At 49.3% G+C, this 16,124-nt stretch overlaps 1 protein-coding gene across 2 annotated transcripts; it reads right to left on the bottom strand.

Moving 5' to 3' along the window:
- Positions 1-1,332: 1,332 nt before the first annotated feature.
- On the bottom strand, positions 1,333-15,313 carry gla (galactosidase, alpha). 2 transcript variants are annotated; one of them, XM_072270453.1, is made up of 7 exons: positions 15,111-15,313; positions 10,681-10,855; positions 10,057-10,234; positions 9,654-9,745; positions 4,495-4,656; positions 4,182-4,379; positions 1,333-3,077 (listed from the first exon to the last, which is right to left on the bottom strand). In XM_072270453.1, the coding sequence occupies exons 1-7, from the start codon at positions 15,284-15,286 to the stop codon at positions 2,751-2,753; spliced, it is 1,308 nt and encodes a 435-aa protein (XP_072126554.1). In that variant the 5' UTR covers positions 15,287-15,313; the 3' UTR covers positions 1,333-2,750. The 2 variants fall into 2 exon arrangements, with proteins under 2 accessions (XP_072126554.1, XP_072126556.1); XM_072270455.1 differs by lacking the exon at positions 15,111-15,313 and adding an exon at positions 14,461-15,080.
- Positions 15,314-16,124: the final 811 nt, after the last annotated feature.

Genomic DNA, 16,124 nt, shown 5'->3' with positions numbered 1-16,124 from the left:
CTAGTCACATCTAGCATTGTGTGTATTGATTTAAGGAACTGGTTAAGGGTAGATCAAATTACTGTCAAAATCAATGACCCTCAGGCTCAGTAAATTAAGGGTAGGGCTGAGTAAATTAATGGCCTTTGATTTCAAAAAAAGTCAATTGTAAGGAATCAAAGTTAAGATGAAGAGCCTTTAAATTTCAGATTTCAAATATTACTGTGGTGTCTCAAATTACCGAATGCAACAGTCTGAATGGATATGGAGCCGGGCACATGGAGGCAGCAGCACTCTGAAATACAGAAGCCATGCTGTTGCATACAGCCAAGACACCAAACTGAGCACAGGGGCTTTTTCCACAGAATGTGTTCTGCTACTTTTGCCTTCTATAACTTTTTTTAAATGGTAATAATAAAAGCATTTATCAATTCCTATAGTGAGATCTCATGTGCACCACAACAATAAAAGCACAGATGTTGATGTTTGCAGTCAGGACCCCTCTTGCTGCATGTGTGTGGAAAAAACAATAACCACGTGTCTTGACTCATCCACAAGCCAGTCGCTACCTCACAATCAAATGGTCCCAATTAGTCTTGACTACTTGGCAGTTTTCAGAATGGAACGTGAATCCACGCCCTTTCGATTAAAGAGAGAACAGATAAGGCCTGGCCACTGTGTTAATGATCAAGCCTGTGGGTAAAAAACATAAACATTTTGAATTCAGAGACTGCAGCAGAAGTTGAGCGAGTCACTGTGGGCAGAGATTTCTGAAGAGTACTCGGTGTCCTTTGGTAAGAATAAGCTGATTGTTTGGCAATCCTGATTTGGCCAATTCCCATGTTCCCTTTAACGTTCCCGGTTCCTGGTGCTCACATTTCCTCTAACACAGCTGGATTCGGGTTCCTACACAACTTGCAAACTCGCCTGCTTTTTGCTGCAGTGCTTTGCAACTCACTGAGTTCACTAGAAAATTATACTGCTGTTCTGTTTAACATCATTAAAAGCAGTGGATTGAAAGTGTGTTGTAGCATTATTGGGAAATGATATCAAAACAATATGGGGAACCTAGCCCAGTAGCGATGTTGGATTAACGGAGTACTATGGTATTGAGAATTTAAAGTCCGCGTATCAAATGAGGTTTGCACTATCTCCTAAGTTACCCATGCAGCTTTGAAAGAGTTTGCAGCTGTCATAGTGCACCTCCTCGGTCCACACAAACCAGAGTGGAGGTAGCCTACCCTGGTTTCCCGGGGCTCGTAAGAAGTGGAGGAAATCTCTCCTTGAACTGTAAAGATGAATGGATTATCTGAGATAACATTCTTGAAGCAAATGAAACTCAAGTCAAGAAAGTAAAATTCAATAAAATGTTTATTACATCATAGATTATCGGCTTAGAACCCAAATAAAGCTGTTCACTGACTTCACGGCCAAATGGCCCACACCTGCTTCTATCTCATGTCCTTACGTGAGAATTGTTAATCTCTTCCCACCTTGTTACTGCAAATCAGTTATAGAACTATTGCAAAATACATTCCTCAATAAAAGAGAAATCGGTTATGGCAAAAATCAACTGATTATCTTAAAAAAAAATCACACTTGTCACTCAGTAAGTAGCTACTCTGTGGGGCAGCAGGAGTGCAGGGAGGCACTTGTGGTGTGGGTGTGACAGTCAGGAGACGGGGCTGACAAGGGAAATGCAGGGAATCTCCGTGCAATCAGCTCTGACCACTCAACCATATTGTCTCAGATGGACTGCTGCTGATGGTTGGGAAAAGAGTTAAGACAGCTGAACTAATTGGGTCAGTCTTGCACAAGAACCTGCAAAGCTGACAGCCCAACCCAGAGGAATATAGGGCAAAAGAATGTGATAGTTCAGTCCCAGTCTGCTCAGAGACTGGCGAATGAGAGGACAGTGGGGAACACCAGTGGACGACAGAAGAGTGGGGAATACCAGTGGACGAGGGGAGAGTGGGGAACACTAGTGGATGAGAGGAGAGTGGGGAATGGGTAGAGGACAGGATCCCATACACATGCACGCACACATACCCTCTCAACATCAATGATCATTACCTGATGACTCGGGAAGCCCAAGCACAAGGAAAGCAGGACGTTCGGGGTGAGGTCAATATTGATAGAACGAGAGGCAAACTTCCGTTCCAGCTACAAAACCCAGACTGCGGGAGGAGCAGACGCTCCTCCTTTCCACTGGGAAAGTGTCCGGGAGCTGTTGCAGCCGACCTTTCCGTAGGGAAACCACACTGAAAATGACTGCAGGAAACATTTTCTCACAGCAGAGGTAGATAAAACCAGAGGATGCAGGTTTGGCATAAGGGATGAGAGTTTCAAAGGGGATCTAATGTGAGCCTTCTTCACCAAGAGAGAGAGAGATGAGTACCCAGAGTGTTTGCCCGAGAGAGTGGATGAATGATTATCAATGTTAAAGTCTTGACGAACACTTGAACCAGCTAGACATAGAAGGCTATGGATCAAGTACTAGAAAAAGGAACAAATAGGAATGGTTAGCATGGATGACTAGGGCCGAATGGCCTGTTTCATTGTTATATGATTCTATGGGAACATCGCTGCAACTCATGCCCGTTCCAAAATCCTGTCCCCAGCATCAACGCTCTCGATTCTGTATCCCATACACAATACATTCTCATATCAAATTCTGTACAATTAAAAAAGACTTGGCCAGGTCACGTAATGAGGAGAGGTAACATTTGTTACTGCCGCTGTATTGTAGTCTGGAGGCAGAGCAGTCATCTTCACAACCTCACTCTATGTCTGCGACTGTGCCGCAGCGACTGCACCTGGAGTGGCGGCTTCGAGCTGTGGGGGAAAACGGTGAAGAGGACGGTGCCGCTGGGGTTCACCCAGAAGTCCACCACAGACGACGGGCTCTTGATTCCCCGGAACTGGACGTCAGGCAGGATCTCTGTGACCAGGCATTTCTCCTTACAGGCTTTGCCCTCGTCCAGTCCGAACATGACGATGGGGAACTTCTGCGGACCACCAATCTCTGCCCAGTTGATGATGGCATACGCGAAGCCCCCGCCCGCCAGCGGCCGTGACCACAGATCGAAGTTACTTTGCTGAAGGGAGAATGTGAAACAGTCAGATCTTTCAGGTGCTTCTATCTACCAATGCCTTCATTGACAGTGCAGGAGAAAGGGAGCGACTTGTATCCAACCCCCAACTATTGCAGTTCCCCATCACAGGAAGCAGATCACAAGTAAAACCATTATCCCACAAGCAAAGCTTTCTCTATTTAGTTCAAAATGGAGATCACTGTAAATCAAAGTATAGGATGCAAGAGCTGTGACGTTATATTGGGAAGGTCTGCCTTGGACCATCGTGTGGCGGTCTGGATGACTCACCGTAGACAAGGTGTGTTTAGACTGGAGACGGGGAAGAGGAGGTATAGCAACTCTGAAGGAATTTGTTTGTGGGAAGAGATGGGGTGGGGTGGACTTGTTTATCCAGGAGTGAAGTCGGCCGAGGGTGAGCTGGTAAAGTACATGAGAGGGATAGAGTGAGAGAAAGGAGGAGACAGAGGACAGGAGTGGGAGGGCGAGGGATGGAGGGGGAGAGGGGAGTGTGAGGGGTGAGGGGAGGGAGGGGAGAGGGAAAGGAGAGGGGAGAGGGAAAGGAGAGGGGAGAGGGAGGAGATTGTAAGGGGATCTGAGGGACAATCTACACAGAGAATGGTTGATATATATGGAACGGTGGTGATGAGTCAGATACAAAAGTCTGGGTTGAAGGACCATTTAGTTGATCACTTGAATAGCCCAGGTTAGAAGGACACAGACCTATTAAAGACAAATGCAGTAACTATAATGGGGTGTGGCACGATCATGATGGGCTGAAAAGCCTCTTCCTGAGCGGTATGACTCAGAGAGACACTCGATCAGCTAGTCCTCGTTCCATTTCAAGATTTTCACTCACCAACTCTCTGACCTCACCCTCCATTCCGCTCCCCCCCCCCACCCCCCCCCCGGGGCCGCTATGACTGAATAATGATTGTAAACAAGACAAGGCGTTCAAAGCAGAGTCTAGTTCCTCAGCACAAGCCCAGGTCTCCCCAGAAAGGGTCTTGATAATCACAACTATCCAGCCAGCCAAAGGCAGACTGGGGAGAGGGACTTGAAACAAACCCATGGTCAGTAAGGCAAAGGAAAGGGAGATCTGGCACTCACCTTGGTCACTCGATGACCTTGGATTCCCAGAGGGTCCTGGTTAATGGCAATGATAAATCGGTTCTGAAGCAGAGCCTTGGACTCGGGGTTGAGGTTGCGAAGGTCATTTGACATCAGCAGAGGGGCCGCCATGATGGCCCACAGTGCCATCTGGGTCACCTGCTGGTCCCTGCTCAGACCAAAGTTACCAATGACAAGCTGTGCAAGCAAAGAGAGAAGTCAGATACTGTACCGCATGGGGGCAACGGGAGCACCTCCATAACCCATTGACAACTGGGTCTTTATCTGGGACCACATCTGGCCACGTACTCACCATATCCGGGTCGTTCCAGCCACCAGGTCCTGCCACAGGCTGAATCAGATTCTGATGTGCGGCTGTCCAACTAATGATGCTTTTCACTGAGCTCCACGAGTCACTGATATCGATATAGTTCCTCCACTGGTTGCAGTGTTTCCTGATGTCCGTGTAATTGGGCTGGGAAAGGGAGAGAATCACCAGCAAAATCATACACCGGCATTTGCACTCCACCTCATTTCACACACTTTGATCCCTCTCTGTGTCCCCTCTCTTCCTGACCTGGTGCCTCTTGTATGAAAAGATAAACTCTCGACCTCACAATCCATCTCGTCGTAGCTTTGCAACCGATGGTCTGCCCGCGCCCCAGTCTCTCCGGGGCAGACAGTCTGCCCTCGTGCCAGTCTCTCCGGGGCAGACGGTCTGCCCTCCCCCAAGTCTCTCCGGGGCAGATGGTCTGCATTCGTGCCAGTCTCGTCGGGACAGATGGTCTGCCCCCCCCCCCCAGTCTCTCCGGGGCAGACCGTCTGCCCGCCCCCCAAGTCTCTCCGGGGCAGACGGTCTGCCCTCCCCCAAGTCTCTCCGGGGCAGACGGTCTGCATTCGTGCCAGTCTCGTCGGGACAGATGGTCTGCCCCCCCCCCCCCAGTCTCTCCGGGGCAGACCGTCTGCCCGCCCCCCAAGTCTCTCCGGGGCAGACGGTCTGCCCGCGCCCCCCCCCCCCAGTCTCTCTGGGGCAGACAGTCTGCCCTCGTGCTAGTCTCTCCGGGGCAGACAGTCTGCCCGCCTCCCCCCAGTCTCTCCGGGGCAGACAGTCTGCCCTCGTGCTAGTCTCTCCGGGGCAGATGGTCTGCCCGCCTCCCCCCAGTCTCTCCGGGGCAGACAGTCTGCCCGCCTCCCCCCAGTCTCTCCGGGGCAGACAGTCTGCCCTCGTGCTAGTCTCTCCGGGGCAGACGGTCTGTCCGCCTCCCCCCAGTCTCTCCGGGGCAGACAGTCTGCCCTCGTGCTAGTCTCTCCGGGGCAGATGGTCTGCCCCCTCCCTCCCACCCTCCAGTCTCTCCGGGCAGACAGTCTGCCCGCCCCCAGTTTCTCTGGAGTCGACTGTCTCCTGCACGGGGTTCTGCACAACAGGAGGAGCCATGGCCCCATAGCACCAGAGACCAGGGTTCGGTCCTATCCTCAGATGATGTCTGTTTGGAGGTTGCATGTTCTCCCTGTGCTGGAAGGCCACAGCCTGAACCGTTAACCCTTCCTGCTGGCTGATGCTGTCTGCTCTTTTGCCAAAAGATTTTATACCATCAGTCACTCCAGAGAAAGTGCAGTAAGGTTAGGTGATAAACACAGCCCGGTCAAAGGTCAGGTCATGACCTCACTCTATAGAGTGAGATATGGCATGGAAACAGGCTATTTGGCCCATCAAGTCCAGGCTGACTATCAACCACCCATTTACATTAATCCTACACTGACACCATTTTTTTTATTCTCCCTATGTTCCCATTCAATTCTGTCTCCTTCTGATTCTACTCCTTACTCACAACTTTTGGTATTATTGGCTAGTCTGCCTTCATATTTCATCTTTTCCCTTCTTATAGTTTTCTTAGTTGTCTTTTGTTGGATTGTAAAAGCTTCCCAATCATCCAATTTCCCACTCACTTTTGCCACCTTATATGCCCCTTCCTTGGTTTTTAGACTTCTAAGTACCATGTTATCACATTCCCCCCCCCCACACACTACTGATGTTAAATTATTAATTAATATTACACCAAGGTATCAATTTAAAAGTCAAAGCAAGTGAGGGAAGCTGGTCTACTTTCAGAGGCTATGGGACCAGTGCACCCCATTGGTGACACTGAAAATCCATGGTCTAGAGCTACCCAACCTGTCCCAGTGGATACAACATGAGCAGAATTTCATGCAGAAGATTGCCTAGGTAAGCCTCAAAGACAAAGCACAGCACAGTCTGGCTAATTACAGTACAAACAGTCAAAGCTCGGTCATCAGCAAAGTGATGGGGGCTGGGGCAGGTGTCAACAGCTCTACAAGACAGCATGTATTCACCAATAACCTGCTCACCAGGGCTACGTCTGGGTTTCACCAGGACCACTGGGAACCTGGACCAAACAGGGAAATATCAGAGCAGAGGTGAGAGTGACTTGGCTTCAACACCAAGGCAGTGTTTGACTGAGTGTGGTAAAGCTGAAGTCAATGTGCATCCCAGGGGAAATCGCTCCAGTGGCTGGAGTTATACCTGGAAAAATGGAATTTGACAGTGGATGTTGGAGATTGAGCTCCCCATCCCAGGATCTCACTCAGGCACCAGCGTCCTGGGACCAGCGACATCATCAATTGCTCATCAGATGTGGGATGTTCAACAATGATGCACAATCCCTTACCCTTGACAAGTGAAGCAGCCCGCACCTGTACGCTGGGGGGCCAAGTCAACATGCAGATTCGGGCTGACGAGTGACAAACAGCATCAATGTCACATAAGCCTGGGGGTAAGGACCATCTCCATTGAGAGAATCTAATCATTTACCTTTGACACTCAATGGGAACTGACCACTGTGGGACTCTGGTACTGACAGGCGGACGAGAGTTGGGGCAGAGTAACCATGATCATATTCAGTGGTAGCACGGGCTAGATGGGCCAAGTGGCCTATTCCTGCTCCTATTTCTCATGCACTTACATTACTGCTCCTAAGTACCACAATCAGTATCCTTGGGGAGGGAGGGGCTCCAATTACAGAAAAACTCAACTCAGCCAGACACAAAGATACAAGGGCAGTCCAGAGAGGAGGTATCCTGGCCTAAGTGACTCCCGCCTGACACCTTGAAATGCTTCCACTACCTACAGATCACAAAACAGGATGTGATGGACTTGCCCGGATGCCCTTCAACTCTCAGGAGATCACCATCACTCAGGACAAGGCAGAACGCCATTGTCCTACACATTCACTGCCCCCACCACTGGTACACCACCTACACAATGTACCGCAATGACTCGCCCGGGACACTCTGACAGCACCTCTCAGACCCACAACCTCTCCCCTTCTCCCATTGAGAAGGACTAGGGCTCTTGGAAAGGCAGCTACTTAGAAGCACCACCACCTTCAGGTTCCCTGTTGCATCACCCCCCACCTGACTAGGAGATACAGAAACAGCCCTTCATTATCACTGGATCCAACTTCTGGGATTCCCACCCCTAACAACATCTCCACGCGAGCACCTTCGCCAGAGGCCTGCAGCTTTTCAAGAAGCTGGCTCACCCCCACCTCCTCAAGGGCAATGAGTGTTGGGCAGATCCCAAAAAATGATTAAAAGGTCCAACAGCTCAAAGGGACAATTTATTTTTAAACCATTAGCGAAATATCAATGCAGAATGGGTGGGCTGCAATTGTCAACTGGAACCAAGTTGGATGGAACACCGATCAGCACCATATTTAAGTTTGCTGACGACACCACTGTCATCGGCTGGATCAAAGGTGGTGACGATTGAGCATACAGGAGGGAGATTGAAAATCCGGCTGAGTGGCGCCACAACAACAACCTCTCACTCAGTGTCAGCAAAACCAAAGAGCTGATTATTGACGACAGGAGGAGGAAGCTAGAAGTCTATGAGGCAGTCCTCACTGGGGGATCAGAGATGGAGAGGGTCAGTAACTTTAATTCCTTGTCTTATATTCTCAGAGGATCTGTCCTGGGACCAGGGACTGGGACGTAAGCGCCATTACAAAGGAAGCACAGCTGCACCTCTTCTTTGTTAGAAGTTTGCACAGATTCAGCACGTCATCTAAAACTCTGACAAACTTCTGAAGATGCACAGTGGGGAGTACCCTGACCAGATGCACCACGGCTTGATAGAGAAACATTAATGCCCAGGAATGGAAAGGCCTACAGAAAGTAGTGCATACAGCCCGGTCCATCTCAGGAAAAGCCCTGCCCACCACTGAGCACATCTACAAGGAGCACTGCCACAAGAAAGCAGCCCCCACCATCTAGGCCCTGTTATCTTCTTGCTGCTACCGCTGGGAAGAAAGTACAGGAAACTTAGGTCCCACAACCACAGTTAGGAACCTTTGAACCACTGGGTTCCTGAACCAGGGTGGTGAACTTCACTCACCTCATCACTGATCTGATTCCACAACTTTGCATTAATGTTGAAGAGGTCTGACTTAATTCAAAGGTTTGTGCATTCAGCGATGCAGGAGAGGAACTGTCTTCCTTGCACTGACCAATCGAAAGAATCACATTCTTCACAAGATCCTGAAATTCTTACACCACCTTCCCAAATATCTGCACTACATAGGGCAGCTGGGACTCTCAGAACTTCTGAGCCATCGACACTTGGCACAGTGGGCAACGCAACAGGAGGAGCCACGGCTCCATAGCACCAGAGACTAGGGTTCAGTCCTATCCTCAGCTGCTGTCTGTGTGGAGGTTGCAGGTTCTCCCCGTGACCATGCTGGCATCCAGGCAACATCCTGGCCAATCTCCTTTGAACTCGCACCTTCACAACCACATCCTTCCTGTAGCACGGCTATTCTAGGAGCGATCCAATAGTTGTTTTGTAACGTTGAAACATAGCTTTCCTATTTTTGCATTCTCTACTCTCACCAATGAAGGTAACTATGGCATAAACATTCTTCACCAGCCTGACCACCAATGTTGCCACTATTAAGGTCTCTTTGTTCATCGACACTCCCTAGGACCCTGCCATTTGCTGTGTTCATTCTGCTCCCATTTAACCTCCCAAGATGCACTCACAGGATTACATTCCGTCTGCAAGGGTGTTGTGTGTGGACTGTGAAGACCAAACATTGGGGAAGGAGTGGTCGTGGAGGACAAGGACAGATCTGGTGCCTTCTGCCCTTCACTCAGTGCAGACATCATTGGTCAACCGTATGGCCTATTAGTCTCGCACTAACGGCCCATCAGACAGCCCTGTGACAATGGCTTCAGTCAGAACATCAAGGGGAAATCAAAGAAGAGTCCGTCCATGAACATTTTTCGCCTTGCAGACTGGAGGGACAACCAGCGCTCTTCTGTTCCAAGATGTCTGACAGTGTGTGCAGTCAGGACTTGTGTCCCTGGTCCCGGACGGAGTAAGCTGCCTCCTGCTTTGGTGCAGTGGGAGAGCAAGGGAGCGAGAAAGCGGGAAGCCTGGCTGGCAGACCCTACCTGCACAAAAGGCCAGAGGTATAAAGGCCACTCACAGGAGTACACAATACTTCGCCCCGTCCGATTCAAGGCCAGTGACATGTTCTTGTAACCTGAAAATACAGAAGACAAGAAGCCAGGTTAAACCCACGACTGAAGAGATGCCCCTCTACCTCCCGTTACAGTGAGATCTGTGACATCATGGCCACATTCCGTTGGGCTAGCAATCCCTCAGCGCTACAGACGAGAGGCTGTCTACATCAGATGGCAAGGGATGAGTTAACCCCAGAACCTCGTTACTCAGTTTAGACACAAGACAGCAGGCACAGGTTTCCAGGAGTCACACCAATCGTTGTCCCTAACGCACTCAATCTCCCAACAGGAACACCACTCCACATTGTGGCCCCCCCTCCCCCCAACTCACCTTCAATCAGCATGTCTAAGTTAATGAAATTGCAGCCATCAAACTTCAGCAGGTCCACGCCCCACTCAGCAAAGGTCTGAGCATCCAGCTCGTAGAAGCCATAACTGCCCGGATACCCGGCACAGGTATGGGTGCCCACATCCTGATAGATGCCCAGCTTCAGGCCTTTAGAGTGCACCTGCCTCGGGAGAAAGGGGGGCAGGGTCAACATCAAGCAGCAGAGCAGCACGGCCGCGCAGCTAGTTGAGGTGGTGCCCCACGGCGTCAGGGGCCTGGGTTCTATCCTGACCTCGGGTGCCATCTGTGTGCAGCTTGCACGTTCTCCCTGTGGCCGCATGGGCTTCCTCCCACATCCCAAAGACATTCGGGTTAGAGGGTCAATTGCCATTGTAAATTGTGTGTAGGTGAGGGATAGGACCTGAGTTCATGGGAATGCGGAGAGAACGAAATGGGATTCAGGCGGGATTAATCTAAGTAGGTGGTTGGTAGTCAGTGGTCCTTTTAGACTAAAGGTCAAAGGGCATGTTTCCCTGTTGTATCTCTCTCTGATTCAAAACCTTGTGGGCAGGTTAGAAAAGGGGTAGAGGGGCAGCGTTGTGGGGTTTGTCCACCGTTGGTACTCACATAGTCAGCCAGGTGTTTTATCCCACTGGGGAAGCGCAGGGGGTCAGGCTGCAGGCGATTGTTACCATCCCGCCTGGGTGCCAGCCAGCAGTCATCGATGCAGACGTACTCGTAGCCAACGTCCTTCCAGCCCTCCGCTGCCATGACGTCAGCCATCTGCATGTAGAGTTGCTCGCTGCAGCAGAGAGAGGGACGCAAGACAAACTCAGCATGTCACTCAGAGTCCATTACCTGGCACTGCGGAAAATTGCAGCGATCGTGGCTCTTAAGAAGTGCCAGGCTTCTCACAAAGTTTGGGAAGAGCTGCAAACCTGCATTGCCTTGCCACTTTTGGTCAAAAGTGACCGTACCTTGTGAGAACTGTTAGGAGCATTCCCAAAGGTTTCGGAAATACTCCCAATAGAAGGGAAAAGAAGCTTTATGTGAGCCAACTAACATTTAGTTACAGTGGTGCTAGAAAGTTTGTGAACCCTGCAGAATTTTCTCTATTTCTGCATAAATATAACCTAAAGTACGATCAGATCCCCATGCAAGTCTGAAAACTAGATAAAGAGAACCCAAATAAATAAATAACACAAAAAATTATACTTATTCAGTTATTTATTGAGAAAAAATGATCCAATATTACACGTATTTGTTGGAAAAAGTTTGTGAATCGCTGGGGTTATGCCTTCTACAAAAGCTACTTGGCCTCAGGTGTTCCAGTCAATGAAATGAGATTGGAGGGGCAGGTTGTAGAGGTGCCCTGCCCTATATTAAAAAAAAGACACAGAAAGTCAGGTTACTGACAGAGCCTGCTCTTCTCAAGAAAGATCTGCTTATCTGCACCATGCCTCGATCAAAGCAACTTTCAGAGGAAGAATTGTAGAGATGCATCAAGCTGGAAAATGCTACAAAAACATTTCTGAAAAGCTGAGTGTTTGACAGTCCACAATAAGAGAAATTGCCTACAAATGGAGGAAACTGCCCTCCCTAGGAGTGGGCATCTTGCAAAGATCACACCAAGAGCACAATGCGTAATGTCGAAGAAGGGGAGAAAGAACCCAGGGGTAACAGCAAAAGGCCTGCAGAAATCTCTAGAATTTTCTAAAGTCTCTGTTCATGTGTCCACTATAAGGAAAACACTGAACAACAATGGTGCTTATGAAAGGACACCGCGGAATAAACCACTGCGCTCCAAAAAAACACATGGCTCCACGTCTCAAGTTTGCAAAAGACCACCTGGATGTTCTACGACACTTCTGGGGAAATGTTCTGTGGACAGATGAGACAGCAGTTGAACTTTTTAACAGAAATGCACGTTGCTATGTTTGGAGGAAAAAGGGGAACTGCACACCAACATCAAAACCTCATCCCAACTATGAAGCACAGTGAACGGAGCATCATGGTTTGGGGCTGCTTTGCTGCCTCAGGGCCTGGACAGCTTGCAATCACTGAGGGAACAGTGAATTCAAAATTGTATCAAGACATTTTACAGGAGAATGTCAGGGGTAGTGATCTGTCGCCTGAAGCTTAATAGAAAATGGTTAATGCAACAAGACAATGATCCGAAAGGCAGGAGTAAATTAACAACAGACTAGTTTAAAAAGAAGAAAATTTGTGTCTTGGATTGGCTGAGTCAAAGACCTGATCTTAATCCTATAGAAATGTTGCAGAAGCACTTGGGTTCTTTCTCACCTCCTTCAGCATTGCACGCTTTGTAAGGAGCAGTGGCCTAAAATTCCTCCCAGCTGACGCACAGGACTGATCAACAGTTACTGGAAACGTTTGGTTGAAGTTATTTCTGTACAAGCGGGTCACACCAGTTACTGAAAGCAAAGGTTCATACATTTTTTCCAACAACTACTTGTAATATTGGATCATTTTTCTCAATAGGTAAATAGAGTGGTATAACTTTCTGTGTTATTTATTTAATTGAGTTCTCTTTATCTAGTTTTAGGACTTACATGAAGATCTGATCACAATTTAGGTCATATTGATGCAGAAGTAGAGAAAATTCTGCAGGGTTCACGAACTTCCTAGCACCACTGTACAACACGCAGAGAAGTGGGAATGGTTGAAGAACTAACTCCCATGAATGCTCATAGTAGTGAGTTCTGCTGCTTCACAACTCCAGCAGGCCAGGTTCATCTGACCACCAGCACTGTCTATATGGAGTCCGCACATTCTGTCTGTGACTATAGTGTTCCCCCCCCCGACCCCTGGCTACTCTGGTCCCCAAAAGATGAGCAGCTCAGAAGGATAACTGGTCACTGTGAATTGCTCCAAGTGTGGAGGTGAGTGGGGGGACCTGAGGGGGGCTGGTGACAAGCCAGGGAGAATGGGATGGGTTTAATGTGGGATTAGTGGATGATGGCTTGTTTTATAGAGGGTACAGCACATAAATAGACTGCTTGGCCCACTCAGTTTGCACCAAATATCTACACATCAGGGTTGCTCCTTCCTTACCCACAGGCCAGACCTCCCTACTCAATGTGGCACAGCTGGGTGGAAGCTGCTGCCTCACAGGTCCAGAGACCCGGATTCAACCTGGACCTCAGGCACCATCTGTGTGGAGTTTTCTCATCTTACCCTTGTCCGTGGGATCTCCCCCTCCCCACCCCCCAGGATTTCCACTTGCCTCCCACATTCCAAAGACGTGCAGGCTGCTGTGCTAATTGGCCACTATAAATTACCTCAAGTATAGTGAAGTGTCAATCACACTGGAGTTCCTGGTCACATGAGATAGAATAAGTTGCAACTCCAGGGAAATAAGCACAGGAAATGGGGACTGATGCAGTTGTTTTGCAAGGAACCAGCAAGTCCCCAAGGAGCCTGTCCTTATAAACATGGATATTTCTGAATTTGTCAAATGACTTTAGAAGACAACAAAAATAACTATTTAGAACTAAAACACCTATGCTTAAGCATTTGAAACAAAAAAACACAAACATAGCTTAAATTAAGAAAATATTTTTTAAATTGGAAAGATTTTAAGCGTGTTTTCAAAAATAAACTGTGGTAAACCATGTATATATGTTGTAACTCGGTTACCTGTCTGGACACACCCCTCTGCTGACTGCCCCTGTGGCTCCTCCCACAGAGTCCTGTATAAAGGTGTTCGTCTTGCCCCTCCCCCTCAGTCCAGGGGCAGACACTTACTGTGGAGGTCGTACTGTACAGCGAATAAAAGCGTTTCAGTATTTTTACCAAACCTCAGTCTTTTGGAGTAATTGAAGGTGCTTCATAAACATATTAACAAATTCTTGCCTTTCAAATCAACTACAGCCTTCACACCTCACCCAACTACAGAGGGACTTTCTGAGGACTTTGATTAACTACAGGACTACCTACCCAGGTTCTTGAACCTCAGCTGGCCTTGCATAGTTAGATCCACACTGGGGTAGGTTTGGAGAGTTGCAGGCATCCCCTGCGCCCAGCTATTTGCCCTTCAGGCAAGTGCAAGATATGCTCACACTTTCCTAGGGCCAGGGTAACCCACCCTAAGGATGGCCAACATTCTGAAAAGGAACTCAAAGACTCACATGGTGCATTGATGAGTGGGACTGGGCCATGGCTGATACCCTCACTCTCTCAACATTATGACAGAGACCTAAACTTCAAGGTCCCCAAAGCCCTCAGCTGCGTATCCATTACTTGGCACCAGTGGCCGGCCTGTGAAAATGTGCAAGTTACCGATGGCTCCATTTACCTTGCACACAGACCCGGCGGAGCACACCCTCACTGTGCCACAGTACCCCCTGAGGCACCTCCCCCCGGCAGCACATTCCGCCCACCTACCATTCTGTTTACTTGATCCTCAATCTCCTTTGAATTTCTGCCGTCTCACCCACGTTCTCTAGTACTTGCCATGTCCAGCTTGGGAAAAAGACTCCGCTTACGCTATCTACACCCCTAGCGATTGTAGTTCACCCCCTCAGCCTCCGATCAGAACTGCAGGCGGTACTCCAAGCCTGGCCTGACCCCAATATGACTTTCCAGTTTTTATATTCAGCCACTCGGCGGGCATGCCATAGCCATTCGCCACCATCCTATCATCCCGTGTTCCCACTTTCATGGGGGTATGGACTTGGATCGCCAAATCTCTCTTACGTCAATACACCTGCATACTTTCCGCTTGCATTTGACCTCCTAAGATACAACACCCCTTTCCAGCTCAGTCATTTATCATTTCTCTGTCGGTACCTCAAACTTTTTGTTTACTATCCACAACTCTACCTGTTTTCTTCAAACTTACGATTCAGCTCACTTCTATTTTTGACCCAATGATTTACTGAACTCCCAACAGCGATCCAGCGGAATGCCTCTGGTTACAGACCTCCCTGTCAAAATCACTACTGGCCTTTCCTCTGCGATCCACTCCGAGCCCACCGCCAGGCGCTCCTCTCGCCTCTCCATGCCCCAGCCCTCCTCGCGGTGCGATCCCTCACCTGATGCAGTTGTGGGGATCGCTCCGGCAGTCGACATTACACAGGAACCTCTCCCAGTGCAGCCAGCCCATGACCGGGGTCCGGGCCAGCCCGTTCTCCAGTCCCCGGGTTCCCCGGAACAGCGCCGTCACGGCGATCAGCAGCCCGAGCAGCCGGCCGCAACGCTTCAACTCCATCGCCGCTCCACTTCCGCGAAAGTCAGCTGCGAGGGCCCGGCTGACTGACTATGAGAAGAATCAATCAGCGCCTGCCCCCGGTTCAGACAACCAATCGTCGATTGTGGGCGGGTCCATGATTCATGCTGGGGGCGGCACCGGATCACTGATTGGAGACGGCCGAGTCCCCGGTGAAAGAGCCGCTGGAGTTCAGTAACTTTACGAAGTTGGTGTCTTCCTCGCTATCTCCTTACACTCCTGATTCCTTCACCCTCACCTGTTGACCTAAAATAACACACTTGTCCCTCTCTCCTGCTGCTCTGTATCCTCTTCTCCCACAGTCCACCTATCTCCTACCTCCATGCCCCACGCTCTCTGCCATTCCCTCTCATGCACTCTTCCTCTTCACCTCCTGCCCTATACCCTCCACCTATCTCTCCTTCCCCCTGATGTCTTCCTCATGTCCTCACTTCCTCCTCCAGCTCTCCTCTGCTCTCGACCCTCCCTTTCTCTGCTCCAGCCTCTCGCCACTTCTCCCCTCTTTCCCTCCTCTTTGCTCATTCGCTTCTCCTGTCCCATTTGGCCTCCCATAACCAGCTGCCTGCATCCTCCAGTGCGGGAGGTAATTGCCCAGTTCTAAGCCCAGTCAGAAGTGGGAGAACTTATAATGAGGTATAAACAGGAGCAGAGTGATTAAACACTCTGGGTATGCTTCTTTAAGGCACAAATAACTTTCTAAAAGAGTGGGAGTGAAAGGTTTATCCTATGAGGGGCACTTGATAGCACCTCCCATATGCTACTCTGTCCAAGCTTGTTCTCCAGCTCGCTCCTGTATTCCTCTTTAGCCACCTTAATCTTC

The sequence above is a fragment of the Mobula birostris genome, chromosome 10 (assembly GCF_030028105.1).
Source record: "Mobula birostris isolate sMobBir1 chromosome 10, sMobBir1.hap1, whole genome shotgun sequence".
Classification (NCBI taxonomy): domain Eukaryota; kingdom Metazoa; phylum Chordata; class Chondrichthyes; order Myliobatiformes; family Myliobatidae; genus Mobula; species Mobula birostris.
This window is presented reverse-complemented; position numbering and strand designations above follow the sequence as displayed.

What these genes read in the sequence shown, in the direction of transcription:
- gla (XM_072270453.1), bottom strand. Translation starts at nt 15,286, where the DNA reads ATGGAGTTGAAGCGTTGCGGCCGGCTGCTCGGGCTGCTGATCGCCGTG. An exon ending in GCTGGAACGACCCGGATATG is followed by an intron (nt 4,380 to 4,494) that starts GTGAGTACGTGG and finishes TTGCTTGCACAG; the next exon opens with CTTGTCATTGGTAACTTTGG. An exon ending in AAGGTCATCGAGTGACCAAG is followed by an intron (nt 3,078 to 4,181) that starts GTGAGTGCCAGA and finishes TTCTCCCTTCAG; the next exon opens with CAAAGTAACTTCGATCTGTG.